Source organism: Callorhinchus milii, unplaced genomic scaffold (assembly GCF_018977255.1).
Source record: "Callorhinchus milii isolate IMCB2004 unplaced genomic scaffold, IMCB_Cmil_1.0 Scaffold5, whole genome shotgun sequence".
NCBI lineage: Eukaryota > Metazoa > Chordata > Chondrichthyes > Chimaeriformes > Callorhinchidae > Callorhinchus > Callorhinchus milii.
This window is the reverse complement of record NW_024704746.1, coordinates 37,607,397-37,635,291: the sequence shown is the minus strand read 5'-3', so window position 1 is coordinate 37,635,291 and position 27,895 is coordinate 37,607,397. Positions and strand designations below refer to the sequence as shown.

The window sequence follows — 27,895 nt, the reverse complement described above, 5'->3', positions numbered from 1 at the left end:
GGTTTCTCCTACCAGCTACAATAATTTAAACAAAAATGTCAGTGTATGCAGTATAACGACACAATATGTATAATCCTATGTGTGTATGTATTTTCTTCATTGTGACAGATGTGTGAAAGTGTGTGACTACTTATTTCAGAGGAAATGGTCCAAATAAATTGGGAAAATACATCAAAGATTGGAGACATTGATTTGGCACATCATTAACAATATTTCTCAAAATACCATTTAAAAAAAACTTCAGAAAGATCTCTTGCACAAAGGAGTAAGAGTCCAATGGTTATATGGCACATTTGAATGCATTTAAAGTATAAGATAAAGCAACTCTTTTTGCATTGTAAAATAAAAACAGTGGCTTCATCAACAAAAACTATTTCTTAACCACCTTATAACCTCCTTTATGTGTGTCGCACAGCACAAGTATCCCCAGTTTGGGCATGGAGTTGGCAGGTTTGCGTCCTAGTTATCATTAACAATGTTGTGTAATATTATTTATGTTTTATCTGTTTTGTATATTTTTGTCGTTTTTTAATCAGAGGATTGGACCCACTGGAAGTTGTAAATATTCGTTGCCAGCACTGTGAAGAACTGATGCAGCTGGCTGAAGAATGTAGATATGCCCATGAGTTTGGAGACTTAACCATTGCTGAAGAGAAGGAATATTCCAATATTCACCACAAGGGAAATCTCAGTGTCAGAAATCAACATAAGAAACCAGCGACTGGCCACGCTAACAAAAATAGTCCAGACACTGACAGCCAAATTGTTTCTAACCAGGTTCAGACCTCTGTAACCCACTCTTCTGAAAGCAGAAAGGAAAGTGATCACTCACACATAATGTGTCAAGATTCTAAGCACTCTAAGGACCCCAGAGTCCTTTTAAATGAGGAAGGAACTGTCACTTCTCCGGAAGATTGCAGAATAAGCAACGACCAAGTACATTCCAAACACAACGGGAAGGCACCAGGCCCTCAGACTAAAGAACGTTTGGTGGGAAAATACCTTCAGCATATTCAGTGGGACAATTTGGAAAAGTAATAAAACAGATTTAGTTTTTTTTATTAATCTTTATGTTTTAGTTACACGTACCAGAATTGTTGTGATTTAAATAAGGTAAATAATGTATCTGAGACACCACCTATGGCATATTCCAGAATTTTTGGTTGTTATAGATTCAATAACCTATCCGCAATTTTATTGTAATTAAGGTATGATACAACACAATTTGCGTCTAAGGAGTGTGCAGTGTGTTAGCAGAGATGCCAGAGATAAGTTGATTTAAGAAATTGTCATTCCATGGCACAGTTCTTTTTCTTTGCAACAGTGAAAGATGCATTGTGACCGCATAAACTAGAAGTACAAATTGAGGGGTGGGGGGACAGTCAGTTTTCACTTTCTTTTGTTTCTTTTTCCCTTACTGATCTTCACTTTTTCGTATTGTTTGCTGTCCTTCCCACCCCTGACCAGGACCTCTTTTCTCCACTTCTGTCACATTGCCCTCCTCCGACCATACCTTACTGCAAACAACAACAACAACAAAATTACATTTGTATAGCGCCTTTCATGACGGGAGGACATCCCAAGGCGCTGGACAGAGTTTCGGACCCAAGCTGGGTGTCGGGGTCAGGGAGGGTGGAGGGCAGAGGGGGAATCAGGGAGATCGAAAGCACAGTCGAAAATGAAAGGTCATGCGATGGGTCTTGAAGATGACAAGGGAGGACGTGAGGCAGAGGGACTGCAGGATGGAGTTCCAGAGGGTGGGGGCAGAGTGGCAGAAGGCCCGCCCACCAATAGTGGGGCGAGCGAGGCGGAGGATGTGAAGCAGGCCGGAGCCCGCTGAGGGAGCGAGCAGGATGGTAGGCAAAGGCAGCTGAAACCCTCATCCATGTGTTCATCACCTCCCAACCTCGATTACTCCTCACCAGTCTCCCCAGCTCCACTATCCAGTTAATCCAGAACGCATACTTACCCGTACTAAACTCCATACCCACATCACACCAGTTCTTAACAGGCTTCACTAGCAACCTGTCACTGAATGGATCGATTTCAAAAACCTCACACTCATCTTCAAATCCCTTCATGCCCTAGCACCTCCCTACCTCTCTGACCTGCTTACTCCCCAATCTACTACCCGTCGCCTCCACTCAACTGGCTCCAGCCCTCTGCTTATCCCTCGTGTCCTCCGTCATCAGTGGCCGCACTTTCAGCCAGTACGCTCTGAAACCGGATCACTCTCCCTCAATTCCCCTGCCTTGCCCTCTCCTTCCCCATCTTCAGGTTGTGCCTGAAGACCTTCCACTTCAACCATTTAATGGTCACATCCCCCACCCCCTGCTTGGTGTCAGGCTTTGCAACTGTCAAGCAATCTGAGACGCTACCCTGTGTGAGGGGCGTTATATAATTGCAAGTTGTTATTGTTGTTATGATCTTTGTTTTGAGTTTCATGTCCTTTCCTTCCTTATTGCTTCTGTCTTGGTGTCATGTTAAGAAATATTTTTTTTCTTATGACCCACTGGATTAATTTAATGAAAAATACTTAAGGAAGCCAAACCTCGGACTTGGAAAGCTGCAATAATAAATACAAAGAGCAGGAATAATAATTAGTTATTCAAGAATGTGGCAGGCATGCAAAGAGCCATGCATGGAGCCAGAGCTTTCTGTTTTCTAAACTTTCTTCTGCTTAAACACACTTTTCACATGCTAAGTTTTTTCACATTACAATATTCTGAGAAATCAGTTAGCACCGATTCAACTTATTTTCACCTGTGGCCCAAATTTCTCATTGTTTGGTCTTAAAAACTGTGCTAAACCAGCTTCCAAATTAATACTATGTTCAAAGATTTTCCAAAATGCTACATGATGTTAAATTTTAAGGCAATCATCAGAAGGCGATGAAGCATAATGAGTCACACTTGCTGGTCAAAATTGGGCCTAAAACAGTGAGGTATGCAAAATGATGGATTACTTTTCACTCTTTCCTAGCCCATCGGTTACAATATCCCATTTTTTTATTTTAGCACAATGGTTTTGTAATTTGTAATAAGGATTTGGCTCAGAATACATCATTGGAATTTTTAATGTTTGTCCAACTTTAAAAAATACCCCTGGCCTGGTCAGGTACAAGACTAAGGGGTCCAATTTAGGCTGATTTTACAACATCTTTATAATATTTTAATCACTTTTTCATTGTTTTTATAGTTTATTGTCATAAATCTATAACCCAAACTTCATTGCAGCCAATAATGTAGACCTTTGTTTATACTGTAAGCATTATATGGGATTTTCAATGACAATAATATTCTCATTAATGTGGTGGTCTCCTGAAGAATGTCTAAAACTAAATATAATGCCAAGGAATTTCAACAGAATTATACAGAAACAAAATAATCAGAGATAGTGTCACGACATCCAACACTTTGCATCATACACTGTCATATCTTACCAGTGAAAGATTTAAGGTATACCCCACAAATATAGTGGAAATACAGTACATAAAAAATTGTGGTTTGAGTTAGTCATTTAAAGCTTGCAAGTGTTAATATTGTTTAGGTGATCTGGTGTTTTTTCAAATGAAAGCATACTAGTTTCACTCGCAGCAGTTTTTTTTGTTTACAAGGCAGAAATGTAGCTCAAGTTCTGGTTCAAATATATATTTATTAACTCAGAGCATTGTAAACAATTTGAGTAATTTTTTTTCACCTGTTAACCACATGTTTACTTCTGCTTGTGTTGACAGCCATGCAGCTACTATCCTCCAGTGCCATTGGCGGGGGTATGTTACACGCAGAGACATTCACTTGTGTATGGATCTGCATTGCGCTGCTGTAGTGATCCAGGCGGCATGGAGGGGGTATAGTGCCAGAAAGAGCAACCTATTATGCAACATTACTAGAAGTCCAGCCAGGAGGTGGAAGAAATCTGCAGGTAGTGGAGCAGGAAATAGTAGGGCAGCCACTATTATCCAGGTGAGTCAGTATTAATGGTCAGCACTTGGTTTGTGTTAAAACTGCTGTTAACCTGTTTTACTCTCAACTATAAAAAGCTTTTATTTTGTTCAATAACATTGAAAGAAAAAATATATCCGTCAACCAGAAATATAATCAGTTTTCAGTAAAATATTCTCCAATCACGTGTTTTATTTTGCTGTAAAACACTCCTGGTCACTCTGGGGACAAATAGACTGTTTTTGAGCTTTGCAGTTTAGGTAGATTTGAACCCTGTACTGAACTCATTGATATTAGTTAGCTATGAGACTACAATTTGGCTAATTTCACTAGAAAGGAGAGAAATTTGGTATGATTCCAGTTATTGGTTGTTATCTCGTGAAATCTTCAGAAAGAAGCAAAGGCACCAAAATCTTCGGTGCAATGTTTTTGCTACAAAGTTATCTGGAGCATGTTACAGACTGCAACACAATCTCTTTCTATCGGCTATGGGATAAGAACGGGGGAGTGGGACAAGTTGGGGAGCTCTTTCAAAGAGCCAGCACAGGCACGATGGGCCGAATGGCCTCCTTCTGTGTTGTAAGATTCTATGATTCTATGAAATAAGCTTCTTGGGTAAAGTAACAGAGAGCAAATAGCGCTTGTAATCCAGCATAAGTCACCACCAAAAAGAGAGAATACATGGAGAAAAACCTGGCAGCAATCATAATATGAGAGCTTAAAGGGAAATGTTCACTAGCATGCACAAAATCTCTAGCACAGTTTGCTACAAAGTTATCTGGAGCATGTTACAGACAACAACACAATCTCTGGCTTTTGCTGACCTTTAAATTGCTGAGCATTGGTGTCAATGTTTATGTCATCAGCTAAAGGTGTAGATTGCTTGCAGCTCAGGAACACACTTCTGGCTATCTGTTATTTTCAGAGGATGAGACTTAAAACAAAGTGAGATCATTTTTAAACAATTGGAGATTTTCCACAATTCTGCCCAGTTTTAAATTTTATGGCAAAATGGTCTTATAGGCTGAGACTGAGTGGAATTTCAGGCTATAGATGTTCTATTAGATTTGCTCTGAGCATGGCAAAACTCTGCAACTTATTTTGTATTATATTCATGCGTCCTCTTTAATCGCAATGAATCTTGAAGTTGTGCAGTAATTAATAAATGGATGCTGGCCTGTAATACTAGAGGGAGGTATCAGATTCAATTCAGTTTGCAAAAAGGGGTGGAGGAATCCTTGGAGTATTTTAGACATTTGAATCATGTAGTTTGTTCATTCGTGGCAAGAAATATATATATTCTGTATAATATACATATGTATACACATATTCTGCTAAATGGATGATTGAATAGTTAATCCTCAGTGTATAATTTTGCTTTATTCCAAAACAAATGTGGGAACTGCTTTTGTTTCATGGTTATTTTGCACTTCCATTTTCATTGAAACTCGGTGGTGGATGTATTCAGGCACACTGGCGAGGCTACCTTCTGCGGAAGAAGCTGTCTCATGCTTTAGCCACTGTTCAAGCTGAGGAAGAGGACTACAACTTTGAAGAGGTCAATCTAAGTGAATTTTCATTTGATGAGGTAAGTCTACTCCAAAGAATCCGTCCCCAAAATTTATTGTTAATCTTCAGATTAATAAACAAAAATTCCGCAAGGAGAAACCATTCACTTTACAGCACATTATATTTTGTGTCTGTAATAAACATTGACCCCAACGTTCTCTTTCTGGGATAAAGATTTCACAAGTTCAACATGTTTCTAATATTGAGCCTAACTGTTCACAAATGGTCAAACCAGATTTCTCTAACTGCTGTACTGCCTGACAAAAATGAAGATGCAGATGCTGTGGAAACATATTCAGAGTGCACATGTGCTTTCTCAACACCCACTTCATTAGTAGAAAACAGAAGGAAAGATTATCGGCAGCCTGTATTCTTAAGTTTGTGTAAGTCTCAAGAAGCCAGGCAATGATTGGCCTGGTCCGTTATTCTGTGGACAGGAGCGTTTTCTTTTTTGTTGAACCAAATATTTTTCATCTTTCAAGAGCACAAAGAGGAAGGTTTGAAGGTAAGCAAATCTTTTCTGTATGGTTTCAGAGCACTTGAAGTTCATGACTATAAGGAGTTCATGTGAAGTGCCATTCTTTATTCATTGTCTATGGGTAAGAGGAAAAGAGAAGAAAAATACTGAAATAGGCAATGATTCTTAGTGATTTATTGCTTTTACTGTGGCCCAAATAACACATTTTCACCTGTAAATGAATCCACTTCAGTTTCTCTTCCCTGATAAACACATTTACCCACCAAGTGATTGTAGCAGTATTAATTTGATTTCTGTTAAGACATTTTCAGCAATGTTACATGAAACAAAGCTACTGGCCAATTTAAGTTTTATGAACTGTTTATGGATCCATCATTACCACTGTCGTTTTTTGCCAAGTGGAGTTAATCAGCTTTGCTAAGAAAAACAGCCTATAAATTTCACTTGTAAATGAAATCCTATGGGGAAAAGGACATTGAATTCTCTTTAAAAAGAACCTGAAGACATGATTGTTGTTTTTGGCATAAATAAGCGAAGCCCAAAGGAGTTTGAGGGATGCAGTCTTCTTGGTGCCAAAAGCACTTTATAATAAAGACATTCAATTTAATGATAAAAGCATCTCTATCATATTAACACTGGCATCTTAAAAATGATTTTGACATCTGATGAACGCACATGAGTAAGGCAACTATATTGCCGATACATCAAGTTTTTAAATAATAAATAATCTCTTTATCAATACTAATTGGTTCAAATTCGACCCCTTCATTTAGGCTGCCTTGGAAAAAGACTGGGCAATAGTGGACTCTCAGACATTTCCTTCCTATGCTCTCCTGCATGCAAACCATTTGCTTCATCTAAAGGTAATGTACCATGCAACAGAAACAAGTTAGTTATATTGCTCTGTTTTAAGTCTTTAAGGCCAATGCTGTAATTAATCAAGAAATGCATTGCCGTGCAAACTAATTACTGCAGAAAGCTCTGACCACCGCCGCCGGCAACAGATGTCATTTTTCATGCTGCTTTGCTTAGAAAATTGGTTCTTTATTTTGGATTGTTTTCAGCACTTTACGCTGCAGTGGCAAATAAATGATACACTACAGCTGTAAATTTGGCATGAGATTAGAAGGGAAGGACTAAAAATGCGTTTTGATAAAGAAGAAAATGACAGAAGCAACATTTCAGACAGAATAGATAACAACTGAAAAGTTGCTATTAAATCAAGGCTAAGCATGCACTGGAACATTGTAAATTGCTGCAACTCAATTTATTTACCTACTTACTTGTATTTTCCATTTTTCTATCTGTCATAAAAGATTCAGGAGATGAGTTATTTATGTGTGTGAAGGAAGGAATTAATAATTATTGAAAACTATCTCTGAGGGCACATTTTAAACTCTCAACCAATTAGAATTCTTTTCAATAAGAACAAAATAATTCTGCCCAAGAGGTTAAATCCTAAAAACAGCATTAACAGCCCCTTCAGTTGCTCCTTATCAGAATGTAGCTCACACTGTATCAAAGCTGGAAAATTCTATATGTAGTGTGATTTGACTGTTGTAGTCAAGGTATAGTTTGATGTACAAAACAGTGAGCTAGCAGCAATACTGCTAAAAGATGCTAAACAATGTTTGAACTTTACCAGCTCAGACTTTCTTCATTTTGTCAGTCGTAAAATGATGTGCTGCTGCTTTTCCAATAGGTGTTTTCTTTTTGCATGTGCGTTTTTGTGGTATTTTTCTGCTTAGTGACGGTGTCTGGAGCTACGCAAACACTCAATGATGTTTGGTGACCTTGTGAGTGCATGCAAGCTGTCTCTCATGTGCAGTGATTGACACTGAGCTTTTTTTATTAGTGCACCTTTGTCTTTCTTTCCGTTTCTCTCACTGCTAAATGAGTGAGCTAAATGCTATTAACCACATCCAAAAAAAAGCTCTCAACAGCTGAAAATCAGTCCACAGAGAGGAGTGCCTTTCTGAAGTAAAGGAAGTTTATTTAACTTAAATGTCTTTAAAATAAACCACTTTGAAATCTCCGGGACATTCCAAGCTCTTTGTATGAATATAATAATAAAGAAAGACTTGCCTTATCCTTTACATGGCTGTTTTGAATTCCAGCTAAAATGCCCTGTAAAATGGCTTCCCTGGCAAATAATCAAGTTTATTTAGCCCTGCTAACACAACAATATGTTGTGGAATTAATTGCAATTTGTAACTCATATTTAAACTAAAACAAAATTATAGTTTAGACATGTCAGGTTATATTAACCTGCACTGCATTCTGCCTTTGTTTGCTGCCAGCACGCAAATCATACTAGCTGCTTGATTCGAGTTCCAGCATTCTTAAAGTTTTTCAAAGCGGGATGCTTATGAACCAGCAGCCTTACCTCATCTGGGTGGAGAACATGAGAACAGAAGTTGGCACAGATGTACCAGACAGATAGTGGACTGCAGTATTTATTAGGGAGCCATCCTATTGCTCAGTATGTACCAGAAGCTGTGCATCATCAGGCTGGGATTAAAGAGAAGTTACCTCATTCAAAAATGCTATTTATGTCCAAGGTAGCATCAGCGGCAAAATGCTTGATTCAAAGCCAGAGTTCAGGAGTTTTGATTCCAATCTAAAATGACATTCAAATTTTCTGACCATCAATAGGTTTTATGCTTCTATTTCTTGGCGAGGTCAGTCAGTGGAGTCTTTGTACTAGGTATTATACTAGGTTTCCAACGGAATGTCGGAATTGAGCCAGCCCTCTGTGGCGGTCTCGGTAGTCCAGTTCCTGAGCCATGCGGATCCGCAATATTCCAGGGCACTGCTGATGACAGAACAACCAGCCTGGCTCATCGGAAGGACTTGGAAGAGCAGACCAGTCACTGGGGTCAGGGAATTATCCCCCTCAGCTCCTGGTAACCTTCAAGAGCCAAAGCTCTAATGGGTAGGGTGGTCCTAGCTGGACAAGCAGTGGGAAAGCTTGCCAGACAGTGATATCGATGGCAAGCTATGCAATTTTAGCTGGTTAGACGCCAGCAGTACTCCAACGCACACTCTGGCTCTTGCCAACCTGTGCCTAATGCTTTCTGGAATTAGGTAAGCAGAATACGTCCCTCCAGGAAGAGAGTGAGCATTCTGTTCCAAAAATCTATTTCTGGAATTTCTATGTGCAGGTGCGATGCATGGAATTCTCAGTTTGGTTTGGATACTCTTAAGAATGGTATTGGTTTTCCACATGTGTCAGACACCCGGCTGACAAAAAAAAACGGGATGAAAGTCAGACCCTTCTCTAATTTACTGATGGGTATGAGACATTTAGACCAGTATGTGTGTGTCTGTGTGTGTATGTATGCATGTATGTATGTATGTATTTGTTCCCCTTTTTAGCAGCTTCTTGTTTCCACCAGGAAAGTAGAATGTGCTGAGATACGTATTTTATTAATTGATCAATAATGTTCAATAACACCTGATAGAAAATGAATTTAGGCGTGTATATGGCTGAACAAAGACCACTGGGATTATCTAGTTTAACCCTACATACATACATACATACATACATACATACATACATACATACATACATACATACATACATACATACATACATACATACATACATACATACATACATACATACATACATACATACATACATACATACATACATACATACATACATACATACATACATACATACATACATACATACATACATACATACATACATACATGCAGGCAAAACATCTATTTCTGGAATTTCTATGTGCAGGTGCGATGCATGGAATTCTCAGTTACCATACATGCATACATACATACACACACACACACATACTATTCTAAATGTCTCATACCCATCAGTAAATTAGAGAAGGGTCTGACTTTCATCCCGTTTGTTTTGTCAGCCGGGTGTCTGACACATGTGGAAAACCAATACCATTCTTAAGAGTATCCAAACCAAACTGAGAATTCCATGCATCGCACCTGCACATAGAAATTCCAGAAATAGATTTTTTGCATGCATGCATGCATGTATGTATGTATGTATGTAGGGTTAAACTAGATAATCCCAGTGGTCTTTGTTCAGCCATATACACGCCTAAATTCATTTTCTATCAGGTGTGTACCTGTTATCTAGTCAGGTGTTATTGAACATTATTGATCAATTAATAAAATACGTATCTCAGCACATTCTACTTTCCTGGTGGAAACAAGAAGCTGCTAACAGAGAGGAAAGGGGAACAAATATAAATTAAACGAATGATGTTCCACTTTTAAAAGAAAACATTACATTGCAGACAGAAAGGGAATATTACTTCTCAAATGAGTGTTATCATTGATATATTTGCAAAGTTATAATTTTACAATTTGTGATATTAAATGAGGAGAATAGAACAGTATCTGCAAGACTCGGGTTAACTAATAACAAAAACAACAAGAACAACATGTATTTATATAGCGCCCTTCACGCGGATGTAGCGTCGAGGAGGCTTGATAGTGGCGGAGTCTGTTCCCAATGATGATGTAAAATAATTGGCATAACCTCCTTTTAAGCTATACAACTGCAAAAAACAATGCTTATGTGCATGTAATTTCTATTGTTACCCCTTATTAACATTCTTAGCATGAGGCCCAGTTTGATATTGTTAAATGGACAAAATTGTCCATCATTGGGAGATTTCTGTCTATTAAGTTGCTGAACTGCAAGCGTTCTGGATGCTACCCTGCATGAGGGGCACTATATAAATGCAAGTTGTTGTTGCAATATTTAAGATTGCTTTTAAGTTTTAGTGCCAGTGAAGTTCAAAAATACTTTTTATAGGGTTCGACAACTTCAGCAATAATAGATTATTATTTGCTAACTTGGTAAATTATCTTACAAGATAGATGAAAATGTAATTTTAATGATATGTTCGAGAGTTCTTTTACATAAAATACAGTTGTCACTTGACAAACAAACTGAATTGGAACTGCTTTTCCAGCCTCCTGCTCATTATGCTCCTGCTGACAGAAGTTCCTCTGATTTGCCATGGAACCTACAGCAAGCATGGCTGGACAATAACAACACTACAGCAGGGAAATATGAATATCCCTCCACTCTATTGACTTGTTCCAGTTCTCTACATACTCCAAGGTAAAAACAGAACAAATATCTAAGTGACAAAAATGACCTATTGCTTTTAAATTGTCAATTGTTTTTATATGATTTAACATTGACAGATTAGGGAGTAAGAAACAAAAAGATGTATTTTATGTTTATGTGACATTTTCTGGGAATGGGTAGATCTACAGATCAAAATGGAAATAAAATATAATCACTCAACTAAAACTTAAATGTAGGAACAGAATCACTGAATATTGATGCTATCTTATGATTGTGTTCGTGCATGCTGTAAGCAGAGTAAGCTGTTTGATTGGATAGTGGATATTTTTTTAAATAGAATAACGTTAGACACACAACACAGAATGAAAGGATCAAACTGCTCATGAAAGATAGCAGAGCATGGATCATATTGCTTTTCTTTCTCTGCCTCAGTGATTTTGCCATTGGTTTCTGTTTAACTCTGGTGTTCTTTGGTGACTTTTAAAATATACAGGCAGTTTCTCTTAATGTCTACAAGACATGCAATTCTTCTCCTTATTCAAGTCAATTGAAAGTTTATCTCGCTTTGTTTTGAATCACATGATATGACCAGCCATGCTTTTCGTCAATCTTTTTTTTCATGTCTGATTTAATATCAGTTCAGATTTTCTTATAAAATTAACTTTTAGATTTTTAAATGTATTTTCAAAAGTAACATTCAGGAGCCATTTTTTGTGCAGTACGTTGGGGTTGATGATGGAATTCAGGTTCCACGTCATCTGAAGCTTTTGAAAATACCATTCTAACACACTTCTATTTGCCAACTGTCAAAATTAAATGTAAGAAAACAACCAATCTTTCAATATTTTTTCTGCTAATTATGAATGTTTTCTCTGAATGTTCTAAAACTGGAATTTATCTGGGTACAAATTCTATATATGTTTTCAGTAGATGACAGGGGAATAGTGTTTATTCTTATAAGTTTTGTTAGGACTGGTGGTCAATGCACTATATTGTTTTGTTGTAGAACAGTGTTTCACTAATTTGAATAGCTCTGCAGAAAACAGTACTGTTTAAATGCAGATGCAGTTAAAGTAAGTTTACTCTGTTTTAAATGGACATTGATTTCACACTGATTTCTGTTTTGATTTTTTGATGAAGTAACGGAGAGAGTGGCTGAAGGTATGCAGTTGATGTAATTTATATGGCATTTTCAAAAGGCATTTGATAAAGTGCCACATAAGAGACAGGCTGGAAGACAGAAAGCAGAGAGTGGTGGTGAACGGTTGTTTTTCTGACTTGAGGAAAGTATGCAATAGTGTACCCCAGGGGTTAGTATTGGGACCATGGCTGTTTTTGATCTATATAAATGACCTGGACTTGGGTATAGGGAGTACAATTTCCAAGTTTGCAGATGATACTAAGCTAGGAAAAGTAGTAAACCATGAGGAGGATAGTAGCAGACTGCAAGGGGACTAAACAGACTTGTAAAATGGGCAGACATGTGGCAGATGAAGTTTAATATGGAGAAATGCGAAGTGATGAATTTTTGTGAGGAAGAATGAGGAGAGACAATATAAGCTAGATGGTAGAATCTTAAAGGTGGTGAAGAAACAGAGAGAGCTGGGGCTTCATATAAGTAAATTTTTGAAGGTGGCAGGACAGGTAGATAAAGCTGTTAAAAAAAAGCATACGGGATACTGGGCTTTATAAATAGGGGTTTAGAATACAAAAGTCAGGAAGTTATGATGAACCTTTATAAAACACTGGTTAGGCCTCAGCTAGAGTACTGTGTTCAGTTCTGGGCACCACACTTTAGGAAGGATGTCAAGGAATTGGAGAGGGTGCAAAAGAAATTTACCCGGATGGTACCAGGAATGAGGCACTTCAATTATCAGGAGAGGCTAGAGAAGCTAGGATTATTCTCCTTGGAGCAGAGGAGACTTCATAGAAGTTTTCTAAATTATGATACACTGGCGGGTGAGTCGGTAACCCGAGGACACCGATTTAAAATAGCTGTTAAAAGAAACAGGGGAGGTGAGGAGAAATGTTTTCACACAGCGAATTGTTCGGATCTGAAATGCATTGCCTGAAAGGGTGGTGGAAGCCGATTCGATAACAACTTTTAAGAGACAAGTAACTAATTATTTGGGGAGGACAATTTTGCAGGGCTATGGGGAGAGAAAGGGGGAGTGGGATTGATTTTCATAGTTCTTTTCAAAGAGCCGGCACAGGCATGATGGGCCGAATGGCCTCCTTCTGTGCTGTATAATTCTATGATTTGAATTCCTGATGCTGAAACTGTCTCACTCAGGCATTCCAGAATTAGGGTAGTACACAGAGCAAAAAATACATACAAAATATACAACATGATAAGGTGTGTTATTTTACTGAAATGTTTAAGATGCAAAACTGTTGAATGGAACTACAGTTTGAGTTATGTGATAAGTTACGTGTGTCTCCCACTCCCATCTCTGGGATGAACATAAAGAGGACTAAATTCAGAATCCCTCCAACTGGCAAATTTGACCTTCAACCCTAATCCTGCTTCGGCTGGGTTCAAAGGAAACGCCCAAAGGAATATGATTCAAGACATTAGCACTGCTCAGAGTTCAGGCAGCGTCGCTAAACAAATTGAACTTTACTTCCTTGGTTTATGAGAACATGTGACTTTCAAATTGTGTTACTGCATTTCAATATACTCATAGCTATTGCAGAACATAAAAAGGCCATTTAACTCATTGAGCTAATTTTGGGTGCTATCTTCTCCTCTATCTTCTATCCTTTGAACACATTTTACCTTAATAAAGTGGTACAGGAAACAGGCTATTCGGCCCAATGAGCATGTGTTAATGTCTAAACTACACATGAGCCCCCACCCATCCTATTCCCAATCACCTATACTCCACTATTCACTTCTCTCATGTATGTATCTTTCTCCTTCATATTATTTTTGCACTTTCTCCTTTTCTTCTTCAAGTAGTTATCCAGTTCCATTTAAAATTTGATTACAGTCTTGGCTTCAGTTGCCACTATCTCAGTGGTTAGTGTCACATTATAATGTTCTTCACCTCAGTTGTTTTTTGGTGCTGTTAGGTCACACAGCAGAACCGTATCACAGTTCTCTGAGACGACCTCTTGCAGTGAGCAGAGATTGACATCGAAAAAAGAAGAAAAAATCTCAGAAGAATGGTAAATGCAACTTGCCTAGTTAGAGACTTTTTTTCATCTAAATAACAGCAAATAAAATAAATAAAGCTTCTTGCTCAGTGCTTCCTGTTATATTTATCATGGGTAATGAATTTATTTACATCTCTGGAGATTGAGTGGCGTTGCTCAAGCAAATCAAACAAAACATCTGACGAATTACTCTTGATTTCTGAGTAATGCACAATGTTAGGAGCTTTTGTACAGCATGACTTTGTTGCTGTAAAATATCAAGCTGTAAAATATACATTTTTCACATAAAACAATTAAAGGAATTTTATTGAACACATTTTATTGAACAAAATGCATTAATTTATAATATTTTCTGAAAGTAATGGTGATACTTATTGAAAGACTTGGAATATTAATCCACAGTCCTGAAATAATTGAACTTGATTGAAATTTGACAGTATTCTTCAAAGTGAATGCAGTGGTTGTTTTGATTGAATTGCATTCCACCAAATGTTTGTAATCTGGTGTGTTTTTTTGCTAAATATTATTCTCTTTGTTCTTGGTGCACCAGGAAAGAAGGCTTGCTTTCCAACATTTACCGATATTTTATTTTTCTCTGTTGCTCATAGGGGCTTTAAGAATACTCAAACAGCTCAGCTAATGCTGAAACGAGCTCAGAAGATGAAATCCAAGAAAGCACAGGGAAAAAAATTGCTTGGTATGTTTACATTCCCCCCCGTGACTTGGCAGTCATCCAACAAGTTAGTCTGCTAGGCAAGGAACTACGTTCTGTTCTTGTAGTCTTTGCCTTTTCTAAGAAAAATCTTAACTCTTTCATGCTCCCTAAGAATAAGAGTGTCTTCAGCCAAGTACAAGAAATGTTCTGTTTTTTGACATGTTATTAGAATGCACTATGAGTGTGACTAGTTGTATTGTAAGCATGGGATTGTAATTTCACACACATGTAAATTCAAAATAATTGATCAGACATGTGAAGCAATGTGCAACATTCAGTGAGAGCCCTTGATGTTTCAGCATTAATTTAATGACACACTTAAGGTTCTGCCATGATTTATACATCCATGAAACAGGCAATCCCACCAGTGACTGACTTTTAGGTGTTCTTTCACCCTTGAAACAAGCGCAGCATAATGTTTGTCTGCCTCCCGGCACTCAAGAAACTCTGTCTTTTCACATTCATAAAACAGGTGCAATTGTGCAACACTGTTGAGATTTCATCGACATTTTCTAATGATTTAACTAAAACCTTAATTACAATTCATCAATAGAAGAAAGCAATTATTTGCTCAACTTCGATGCAAGCAAACCACTCTTATATATTGCTAGGCACCTGTTTTATTTGATATCTCATCATTCGCTGTGCGCAATTGGCTGCTACAACAACAACAACTTGGATTTCTACAGCGCCCTCCACGCCGGACGGCGTCTCAGAGCGCTTTACAGTAACGGATCCCGCAGAGGTCTTCAGCAGAGAAAAAAGGGCTTCAGCAGAGAGTTTCACCCATAGAACACAGTCATTACACTTTACAGTGTAGCTGTAAAGCGCTTTGAGACATCTCAACAACATGATAAGGCGCTATATCAAATGCATGGATTATTATTTATCTTACAGTCGCAATAATTACTGCAATAAAACTATTTTTTTTTTAATGTCACAGCCTAATAACTGATTCACTAGCAGCACTGATAGAGCCTGAGAACATGCCACTCATCTGTCCTCTTATACAGGGAGTAATGAAACTAATAAAGAATAAAAACAATAAATATCAGTGCTTGAGGTCATTATGAATACAAGGATTATTATTAGTTCAGGAGTGGCTTAAGCAAATTGGTCACTTCAAACATTTAGTGAATTCAGATATTTTTACTTTGGCTTCACTTAGTTCTTTCATCATTAGATTAAAAATGCGAAACATTTAACATTTCAAAGGAAACAAAATTAATCTGACAGTGGACAAAACACTTCTTGGAATTTCTGTACCAATTACTAATGACCATCCTTCAGTCAGTGAAAAACACATAAATTTTACAAATTCTAAAAGTTTTTTTTGTGAACTTTTGAAGTCCAGTATTGTAAAGTAAGTAGGTAAGCGCTCCGGGATGCTACACCGCATGAAGGCCGCTATATAAATGCAAGTTGTTGTTGTCGTACTCATCCAGAAAGCTTTCCATACAACCTATGTGTGTATGAAACAACTAGATTGGCTAATGTTGATGTTTTATAACCCTATTTAGTCCAGTACTATGTGGTTTAGTTGCAGATTGAACAGGCATGATCTTCTTTTAGCTATTACTTTATTTTCACAAATATATCTTTGACTGTCGAGCCCTGTGATTCAGTAAAAGCTGATTAGTCCAGTTGAATATTATTAAAGCTTCTGGGATAGCTGCAATTACTGTGGGCTATAAATTACTCACGTTTTCAGTTGTTTTCACCAGGCCTTTCAGCTCTTGAGTTGTTATACTCTAAGGATCAATTTGGGGGAAATGGTTTAGTGCAACATACAGTAAATACTCCACACATCAGTTCAAAGCAAATTAATTCCAGTTTACGTTGAACATGCTGATGCTTATTTTATTTTCTGTGGATGCTCGCTCTGTGCCAATAAAATTGCCACAGACATCTAGAGAATGAAGGCCAGGAAAGTTAGAATAGTCAAAGCCAAAATTTCAGTCCTATGGGTTCTTTTAAAATTTAGTTTTCAAATGATCTGCTATGCGTGGTGGTTGGAAATGACAACAAAGCCTTCCAAAGACAAATCTGAACATTTCAGTTCTCATTTATCTAGGGGTGGGGGCTAATTTTATTATTATTTAAACATTGTGACTTTTCATTTTTGTAGAGGTAACTGAGAATAAACTTCAACATTTCTTACATTTTAAATATTATTGTAGTTTCGCCTTTTCTCAATTTCGACTGCACAATGTTGAACGAATGTATTTGGATTTTGTGAAGTTTTAGCAATGGGCATGCATTATGTCGAGCATGTAGTCCTACTGAATTTAAAAACTAAGCCTTGTTAAGGCAGCTTTGAACCAAGCTGATGACAGCTCCTCTATCCTTGCCTAGACCCAACTGTGCGCCTGGCCTTTTTCAAAAACAACAAACTACATCCTCCTGTGAAGATACCAGATAAGATACGTGCCCGGGTGGAGTATTTTGGTGGTAAGTGAGAGGAATACGTATGTGGAGTTGTCAAAGGGCATAAAATGTATGCCAGTATTTCTAATAATATTGTTATTTAACATTAAGCCTGAGTACATGATGCTTGGTTCTATTTGGCACAGTGATTGCTTCCAATTTTTCTTCTTTTTGCATTCATGTTTTCTCTGGCTTGAGAAACATACTTTTAACACTCCCACCCCCCCATAGCTAAGATCCTAGACAAATACAGAAACTCAGTTTAGTATTCAAAAATCTCAGAGAACCAGCCTTTATCTGTTACTGTTCTCCAAGTAGAAATAATCTTGGAGTTCTGCCATTAAACAAAATGCATTTTAGAGAGATAGCAAATTAAAATACAATATGCTCAGGTTGAGTGTTTCAGAGGTAGGTGAGAGTAACAGCCCTGTGAATTATGCATTGAGGTCAAGCATGTCGCAAGACACAATATTTATCTTTTCTTTCCTTTTGGCGCTTTATAATAATAAATACATGAATATTCCTTGCATTTGATATTGCACTTTTCACGTCTTCTAGAAGTCTCAAAGCGCTTCACACAATATACTGTAAAGTGAATTACCTGTATATTTGTGGGTGAAACGTGGCAGCCAATTGCGCACAGCAGTGTCCACAAATGGTCATGGATTTAAACCGAATCATCAACCGAATTATTATCAGGCGCATGGAATAAGGAAACTTGCCCAACATTTCGCCCTGCCAGGAATAGAACCCAGGTCTCTCACTTGCGAGGCGAGTGCACTAACTACTGAGCTATAGGACCTTGTGTCAAATTTTTCGGATCCTGGTGGTGAAAGCTGCGCTTCTGCCATTCCTGCAATTTGGAATAATTTGAATATTAATCTAATTTCTGCTTTCAAATGACTGTACGAATATTAACTTTGGAAAGCTGCCCTCTTGATTTTATGAGCCCTTAAATGCCCTCAAGACTAACCAATATTGAACACTTTGTTAGATTGTAATCTTTTTTTAAATGAATTTGTGCTTATGCATGCATCTTTACAACACATTTTCCCTTGCCAAGCCTCCAAAAGCTACAGTTTAAAATAGAATAAAGTACTCAAGCAAGTCACACCACATTTATGTTAGTGATGCATTTTTCACAGTCATGGTCTTATAATTTCTAAGAAATGCATTAACGCTGTCTGCAATTTTCATTATACTTCAGTTTCTTCTGAAGAGATTCCTGCAATCTTCCACATTAGCACTTTGGAGGGGGTTGTGTTCTGCTGAGAGATAAAATCAATTTAAAGCCAGTTTTACAATTCATGAGAGATGAAACCTTAACACTATTGAGTTAGCACTAAAATTTTCACTTGGAGGCTGGTCTCACCCGAGCAGTGTCACGTCTACGCCTGATATAGAGGTCATTGAAGGGACGTCTTGAATAATTCAGATTAGGTGCTTTCTATTCAATTGATCAATCAGGGGACTAATATTTACTGATCCAACTGTGTAAAGCAGAATTTCAGGCAACAAAACATCAACTGAATACACTGGAAGTTAACAATGAACCAGGGTTGATGTACTGAGTGATGATGGTAAACCTGAAGATTTGCACAGAACTAAATCAATCCAGCATAGTGTAACAGCACCATGTAGGAGTGATACATACATTTCAATAAAGCACTGGTGCAAGTGGGAGGTTCGTCTCATGAATGTAGAGAATGACATTGTGACCCAGGAGCATATTGTCTGATTCTATTGTTAACATCAGCCCGATTGGTGACAACTGAAACAATCTTGTAGAATGAACTGAAAATGGATTAACGAGCTGGATGAGTATGTAAACTATAATAATTTTGCAGTTTTAACTTAAATTCAAGCTGCTCCAGGCATTTGGACATCGAACTGTGGTGTAAGAGGAAGTGAACAGCCACACAATCTGTTAATTAAACTGGATCATTCACAACAACAAGATTACATTTGTATCGCGCCTTTCATGTCGGGAGGACGTCCCAAGGTGCTGGACAGTGTACAGAATTTCAGACCCGAGCTGGGGTCAGGGAGGGAGAAGGGAGGGGAAGGGAAGGGGGGTGACCGATGGCATGGTCGAAGAGGAGGGTTTTGAGGCGGGACTTGAAGAAGGCTAAGGAGGGGGTGAGGCGGAGTGATTAGGGGATGGAATTCCAGTGGCTGAAGGCTTTACCCCCAATGGTGGGGCGGGTGGGTCAGAGGACGTGGAGAAGGCCAGAGCCGGCTGAGTGGAGGGAGCAAGCAGGTTGGTAGGGGATTAGGAGGTCGCAGAGGTAGGGAGGGGAAATGCCATGGAGGGCTTTGTATGTGAGGACCAGTATCTTGAACTGGATCCTCTGAAGGATAGGAAGCCAATGGAGTCAGGCGAGAATGGGGGAGATGGGGTCACGGAGTTTGGTGCGGGAGAGGACACGGGCTGCAGAGTTCTGGATTATCTGCAGTTTATGGAGGAAGGAGTTGGGAAGGCCGACAAGCAGGGCATTTGCATAGTCAAGCCTGGAGGTGATGAAGGCATGAACAAGAGTTTCAGCGGCCTGAGGGGTGAGGTAGTGGTGGAGTCGGGCGATACAGAGGTGAGGGAAGGCAGAGCGTTCATAATAATAAGTTCAGATTCCCTCATAAATATCTTAGCATATCTTAGCATGTGATGTGCAGGGTTTGCAAAGCGGTTTGGATTAAAATCGATAGTGCTGATTTCCACAGCCAAATTTTGAAGGAACAACATTTTGGAATTGGCATAATCCTCAATTTTTTTCCTCATGCATTTACATTCATGTCCAAGTTCTGTGACTTTACCATCCAGAGGAATTTCTCTTTATTTGCATAGGTGAGATATGGGGTTTTGCGTCACTCAAACTTCTAGGCTGTAAAGGGACCATGCAAAAATTGATTCTTGTTTACTTTTAAAAAAAAAGGAATATTACAATTACTAGGGTGAGATTGAAACTGGCAATGATCTTCCTCCCTCTTTGCACTTCCAGTCAGCTAATCATAAGATAGCATTGAAGGCAGTTGTACCCAAGTCCAGTGTCTAAATAAATGTGGCCTTTCAGGCTGTAACCTTGATAGGACTCAATAACAGGGGCATAAGCGAGGAAAAAGATTGGGTGGGAGGGGTGGGGTGTTTGGGGGAGAGAGGTAATAAAGAATGACGAGACAACTTGAGCAGAACTCAATTTCAACTTTTTAATGAAATTTGTCATACTTTCATTCAAACCGTTCCAATAGTTATGCCTTTGCCAGTTCATAAATTGACAGTTTGGGATTATGCAATCATCTAAATTTGAGAAACCTAACTGGGGGCTATCTGCTGTCACAACCATTACTAAAGTAGTTACAATAGAGAGAAGTGTTGAAATGAAAAAAAAAACAATTCTGCTCAGGAACACTGTTTCTCAATTCTTTCTCAAGTCTGTTGAAGGACAGTTTAATATGGTGGTATGTAATCAGAGAGCGAAAAATATCAATTTATGAAACTGTGGAATTAATAGCTTTCTATCAGGCCCTGAATATGTAAACTGATAGTGACTTCAACCAGGTAGATATAGCCAATAAAATCTAGAAAAGAACTAGAATAACATAAACACATGGAGTTGGATAACTTGGAAAAAATCTGTGTTGTGTTTGTGTTAATCATCTCCAGAAGAAATCCAAACTGATACTTGAAACATAAAACTTTTTGGAGAAAGCAGTAAGGGCCTGAGGCACCAGTGATCTCAAGGAGCTCCCTATGGGTCAAAGCCACTTTTCTGGCAGAGTGCAACCCCAGTTCACAGCAATGCCTCTCACAGAGCTGTAAAATACTGCATGAATTGTACTGTGTATGTACGCATTTACCTCAGGTTTCTGCCCCACCTCCCCCTCTCCAAACGCTCTGTCACTTGCTGCAGGATGAAATTTGAAATGAAATCTGTGCCTAATTTTCCAGCCACCCATCCACCAAATCATGATACTGATTTCCTGCAAGCCTGTTTATGTAGTCACTTACATTTTATGTTATATTAATCATGCATTGAAGTTAGAGGGAACTCTATCCTGTTTAAAAAAATATCATGAGTTTGTTCCCAAATAAAATACTCCGCCCATGTTCTAAATAATAATAAACCTTACATTTGGTATTGCGTCTTTCATGTTGGGAGAACGTTCTGAATCGCTTCACAGTTATACGTAAAAGTGTAGTGACTGTAAGTTTTGTGGGTGAATTCAGGAGTCAATTTGCACATAGCAATGTCTCACAAACAGCCATAAAGTAAATGACTCATTTTATTTTGGGGGCATTGTTGGTCAGGATAAAGAAATTCCAATTGCAGTGTTGTGTCCTCTTGCTAGTTTTTCTGCTCTGCATTGTGATTAACATTGGTGTGGCTAGCTGATGGCTAACCCGACGTGCACAGTCAGTCAAAAGCCATTCAGCAAACCCTCCAAGAATGGAAATATGTGCATCATATCCACTTTTGCTGAGGTCCAAATGGAAGCAAGCAACTTCAGAGTTCAGTGACTGATGGTTTTATTTTGAATGTAGAAAAATCATACGGGTAAAATGCCTGTTTCACTTTGTATTTTGAAGTCTATTAGAATAGATTGAAAGCATTTCCATAGTTATGCACCCAGTAACAATAACTGTACTTTGCTAATGACGCATTTTATGAAGAAGTGATATCAGCTAGGTAATATATATGATTTGCACTTCTATATGATATTAATAGTTTTTTTCATTGGGTAAAATTCTACTAAAATGTGGTACAATTGTATTCCTAACCTGCGTGGACTAAACAAGGAAGAGGAGTACTCTTGATATCTTTAGTAGAAAAAATAAATGTGTCCATTTTAGCTTTGTCCACATAAAAGCAACACAAAGTGCTGTAACTGCAAAAAATGAATCTTTGAAAGAATGCTTTTATTTCCTAATAGTAATTTCTGGTGTTCATTGTCTTTATTGCCCATTGTGTTCACCAGAAACATTTCCAGGACATGCTGTTCTGACTGATGTAAAACAATCAGCTTTGTTTATTACTTAATAATTCTGACCACCTAATGTTTGAATGCATGATTTCTTTATAGGCCGAACATTGTATGTTTAAGCTCTATTGAGGACAGTCAAGTTCGAATGAGATACTTTTAACACCCGATGAAATGTTAACCAAGCTCCCCTTCAGCATGTTAGCAACAATGAAAAGAATGCTGCTACTGTTTGAGCCACTACCTTGATTTTCTGGTCACTCATAGCTTTCAACAGTCAAATTCCAAGCTCAAACAGAAAAAGACACTGGGATCAAATACCTTAAGTAGATTCTGCCTGTTGTATGTTGAGGAATGGAAGATAGAAGCACATGGATGGAGGTTTTAGCTTTCAGTAAATCTGATTATCTTTATTTCTGTATAAACGAACAAGGAGCGATCTATTACATAATTATTTTAGAAGAAAAATATAAACTTCATCTACATTGAGTAATCATGTAGACCTTTAAGCAGTTCTGAAAAGTAATACAATGGACACAAAAAAAACACAATCCAAACTATTTGAATGCTATCGTGGAGGATTTTTTCACCTAGCTTTAAGTTGAAGAAACAGTTAATACTTACTTTAAAACTGACAGCACAAATACCCTCCAGCGTCCACTTTTTGCCCTACAACTTTTTCCCCTTTCATTAGAGGGTCTTGACCTGGGTTGCAGACTGTTAATTTTAGCACATTTTGAGTTTTACTTGCCTGTGAGGTGCTAGAATGTTTAGACTCTTCACTAAGTTTTGTTAAAAATAAACATGGAATCTGCCTGCAGATATTTTCATGGCCTCAGATCAGTGCTAGATTTCCTGTTTTACTTGTATAAATATCCCAGACACGGAGTTGATGAAAGTGGCTAAAATAAGAACCCGGCAAAGTCCATGGATTAACAGACCTACGGCCACACTTTCTTTTGTGTGCTCTGAATAAACTGAGAACAAATTGTTACAAATTAGAAGAGATTCTGACTGTAAACCAACAGTTAGGTTCCATTTATTGCCATTTTATTTCTCCAACATGTCAAATGATGTATCATGGAAATCTAAAATATCATTGCATCTTTTTAATATTAGTGGGGCCTGCCATTCACTTTGCAAAGCTTCTTTTATATATTTTGCTTTGTACAAGATCCTCAGCTAAATACTTTTAACTAACAATTTGGAATATTCTTTACTTCAACGGAGTTTCCTTAATGTATTGTATTTCCTATATCACACGAAGAGTTCTTGCAGAAAACATTGCTCATAGAACAGAATACAATTGTTTAAGTAAGAATAGGGACATCATTCTTCCTGCTGTGAGCATAGATTGTGAAATTAATTTTGGAAAATTGTAGGCTTCCATTATGACTACAGTACCATGCTGTGAACTATTGCTTCTATAAAAATAATCCTTGCATTTGATATAGCACCTTATCACATCTTCTGGAAGTCTCAAAGCGCTTCACACAATATATTGTAAAGTGAATTGATTGTATATTTGTGGGCGAAACGCAGCAACCAATTGCGCACAGCAGTGTCCCACAAAGAATCGTGGATTGAGTGACTAAATTATTTTTATTTTTTTCTTGAGAGATTATTATCAGGCGTGTGGAGTAAGGAAATTTGCCCAAGGTTTCACCCTGCCGGGAATCGAACCCAGGTCTCTGACTTGCGAGGCAGGGCGAGTACTCTGACCACTGAGCTCCAGGACTCCTGGGCGAAATATACCACGTGCCTAACAGAAATGTATTCTGTTACTGTGTGCCACATTAAACTTTCAGGGCATCTGGGTCCCTTTCATGAATAACAGCACAGTAATTGTTGAAGTATTTCCCCATCTACTAATTTTTACAAAAATGAAATCTTAGCTTTGAGACACAGTTACAGTCAATCACCATATCCCTAGTCTAAAGTCTATTTTTTATAGTGATCAATGCAGAGAGATGTAAGATGTAAGGATGTCCATTGGAACAAGTAATGGTGCTGTACACAAGTAGTTGAAGACTTTTTAGATCAAATTTTAACCTGCAGATGACCTTGTCTTGTTTATTCAGTGGAGGATTTCGAACCACTGCATAGAGTATCTATTATTCTCCTTTTTAAGAAAATTAATGACAGATGGTCCTGACCCTCAGTGACTGTCACTAACACAGCTCTGAATGACTTCATTCTTTAATAGCTGACATTACCTCTGCCTCCGAGACAGTGGCCTCTGATTGCATGAGATCCTTGAGAGATCAGACTAACAAGCATGACTTCTGATTCTCGATCTACAACTCGTCCTGACTGTGTCGGAATCCTTTAGTTTCTGCCATATTCCTGCATGCTCTTAAGTCTGTATTGTATGGCGATCAGCTCTTTTAGCAAATGAATCTGGCTATGTTAATGATGGTGACTTGGATTGCAATGTATGTTGTGATCTAAAACGCACAGCTAAGGGCAGAAATAAAAGCAGCTCTTCAGTACATCGTTTTCATTCAGTCAACTGTTTGTACAATTGCATTTTAATTCATTTTTATTTTTGGCCTTGTGTTTGCCATTAGCAAGGAAGATTGGAATTCAGAAGAAGACAGAGTGCCTGTACTATTTAATATGGAACCCTTGAGTGAGATTCAAAAATATTTTATACAACTTATTTTGTTTCCCATGTACATGTCTCAAAGATTGGAGCAAGTGATGACTTTTTTTAATATTGATTGCTACACTTAGTCAGGTACTTTAAAAAAAACACTTAGGCACTTAACAGATATCTAGAGGCCAGTTACTGAGGGCATCCGTCGACAGATAATGTGTAAATCAGCAGTCAATGGAAGCAAAGGGGAACTAAAAGATGTCCAGGCAACTAGTTTAAGTATAAGGTGCTTCATTAAAGAGCAGTTCTGATGAGAATAGATTTTATCTTGATCTATGTTAATATCTTAATCCTTGAATCACTGTGATTAAGATCACTTATTTGGGTGCTGATACCCCTCTAGTAAGGGGGGTGGGGGGGGAAAGGTACCAGGTGATGACTGTCTGTTTTAGCTCCCACCTCTTCCTTTGAATATGGAAATCACATCATAGATTGATCTATTCTGTCAATCATTGGTCTTCTGATAAATAGCTGCTTCCATCTTCTTAAATAAAGCAACCGGAGCAGGAAGAAAAGAAAGAAGATAAACAGAGTATAGGTTACAAACCCACATGGGAGAAAAAAAGACTTTTAGAATGGATTAAAAAAAAGCAAAATCAAAAGTTAGAATAACCAAGTTAGGACAAAGGAGAGAATGTGGAAGAAGAATAAAGAAGAGAACATTGAAGGGAAAACATAACAATAGGGCCAATTATAATAATCATTGTATTTGATATAACACCTTATGTCATCGAAATGTCTCAAAGTAATTCACAGAATTTGCTATCAAGTGTAGTGACTCTAAGTAGGCAAATTATGCACATGTCGTTAAAATAAGATGGCATTATAATACTAGATTCTCAAACTACCACCACAGAATAAGGAAATCAAATGACTGACTTCAAACATGTATTTCCTTATTACAGCAGATTAACATGATTTAGAAAGCGCTGAAACACTATATTTATATAGGAGAAATAAGAATACTGTTTATAATATAACCTAACAGAATGCCTTTGGAGTCCTAATCTTTTTTGTGTAAAAAAATATTAGATTTGGAAGTCAATTAAAGTTATATGATCTCAATTCTCTGATGTGCGCGTATTCAAAGTTGAACAGGTTTTGTAGTTTAAAATTGGATTTGTTTCAAATTATTGGTCTTAATTTACTGTGTTGTTTGATTCAGCTCATAAAGGAGAATTAACTGATTCAAAACCAGCTTCACCAGACAGACTACGAAGAAGCAGAGAATTAACCTATCAATGGCTTCACACACAGGTTGTCGATTATGAAACAACCAGTTCCAGAATTATGAAAAAGTAAGATTTTCTTTGTCGGCTGCATGTATTATGAATCTTACAATGTAAAAAGGACCACTGATAGCTTCTGTTGTTCCATTTGTATTTGTTCTTCACACTGCTGTGGACATTGTCCGAGCATGTACACACACACACTTTTAAACAAATCAAAGATGCATGTTTAATACTCTTGATTTATGTTAAATAATAATAATAATAATCCTTGCATTTGATATAGCGCTTTTCACGCCTTCTAGATGTCTCAAAGCGCTTCACAGAACAGACTGTAAAGTGAATTGACTGTATATTTGTGGGCGAAATGCGGCAGACAATTGCGTATAGCCGCATCCCACAAACAGTCGTGGATTGAAGTGTCCAATTTATTATTGGGTTTTTTATCTTGAAGGATTATTATCAGGCATGTGGAGTAAGGAAACTTGCCCAAAGTTTCACCCTGCCGGGAATTGAACCCAGGTCTCTCGCTTAAAGATCCCTTATTGTGCCTTAAAACAATATTTCAGGATTAATTCACTATCTCAACCTCAATAGGAACTAAAGCAATAGATGTTTCAACATTTTCTGGTATGGATATTTAGAATTTGGAATTAGACCAGGATTGTGACTTATCTGTGAGAAAGTACTCAGTCCTGTAAAGTTAATATCATCCACGCAGTTGAGTTGAGCAAGGTAGTCAGGTAGAACTCGTCTGCACCCAGTGGACAAAGCTTGTGACGACGTTCTATTGGAAATTAGACCTATACGCTTGTTCTTGATGGGATTCATACAATTACAGATCGAACTTCCCTAATCATAGGCTCTGGAGATTAAATTAATTGATGTTCATTCACACATAGCCTAGAAAAAAGATGAGAAAAGACACACAGGGTGTCAAAAGTAAGTTTGTAATACAAAACAATTGTACTGTTTGAGGTACTGTTATCTAATATTCTTCACCTGGAACAAAAATAACCTGGTTATTGCCTCCTTCGGAGCAGCGGTTAGATCTCTCGAGATGTGCACTGCCAAAGGAACTGACCCAAACTTCTGTGGTTACTGAAACAGAAAAGATTTTAACTTAATACTCTCATTAGTGTAAGATTAGAATGTGCATTATATGTGCATTGGAATGTGCAGATTAAAGCTAAATATTTTGAGTAGGGGATCAGGCAGTAAGAGTGCAGCCCCACATGATGAGTCAGCTGGAGGCAAGAGCAATACACTGCATATAGGCTGCCTCTTGGGAAATTGCTAAAATACTATTAGATGTCAATTGCTTTTTATGTAACATCTACAAAGAGCTATATAAGTTGTGTGACCTATTGCAGGCACCCATACATGCACAACTCTTTAAATAACTCAGTATCTGAATAAACCCCACAACAAAAATCATTATATATAATTCTCCACCATGGGGAAGGCTCTTATGTTACAGATACAGATGTAGGCCAGCACATAATGGACTCATTTAAGAAACAGCTTGATGCTGTAATAGGAAAGCAGAAGGATTGGTATTCTGAAAGGATGAGATCAAATGGGCCGAAGGGCCTTCTTCTTCCAAACCTCTCGTGTGATCTCCTTTATCAATACAGATTGTAATTTTT

General features: G+C 37.8%; 1 protein-coding gene across 1 annotated transcript in view; it reads left to right on the top strand.

Moving 5' to 3' along the window:
• The window catches only part of lrriq1 (leucine-rich repeats and IQ motif containing 1), a 76,339-nt gene that overhangs the window by 36,428 nt on the left and 12,016 nt on the right, over positions 1-27,895 (top strand). The window contains exons 15-23 of the mRNA XM_042335681.1: positions 537-1,034; positions 3,737-3,965; positions 5,413-5,532; positions 6,765-6,854; positions 10,962-11,113; positions 14,159-14,254; positions 14,851-14,939; positions 17,313-17,408; positions 26,183-26,315. Coding sequence (XP_042191615.1) covers positions 537-1,034; positions 3,737-3,965; positions 5,413-5,532; positions 6,765-6,854; positions 10,962-11,113; positions 14,159-14,254; positions 14,851-14,939; positions 17,313-17,408; positions 26,183-26,315 — 1,503 coding nt within the window. The remainder of the gene's footprint in view (positions 1-536; positions 1,035-3,736; positions 3,966-5,412; positions 5,533-6,764; positions 6,855-10,961; positions 11,114-14,158; positions 14,255-14,850; positions 14,940-17,312; positions 17,409-26,182; positions 26,316-27,895) is intronic.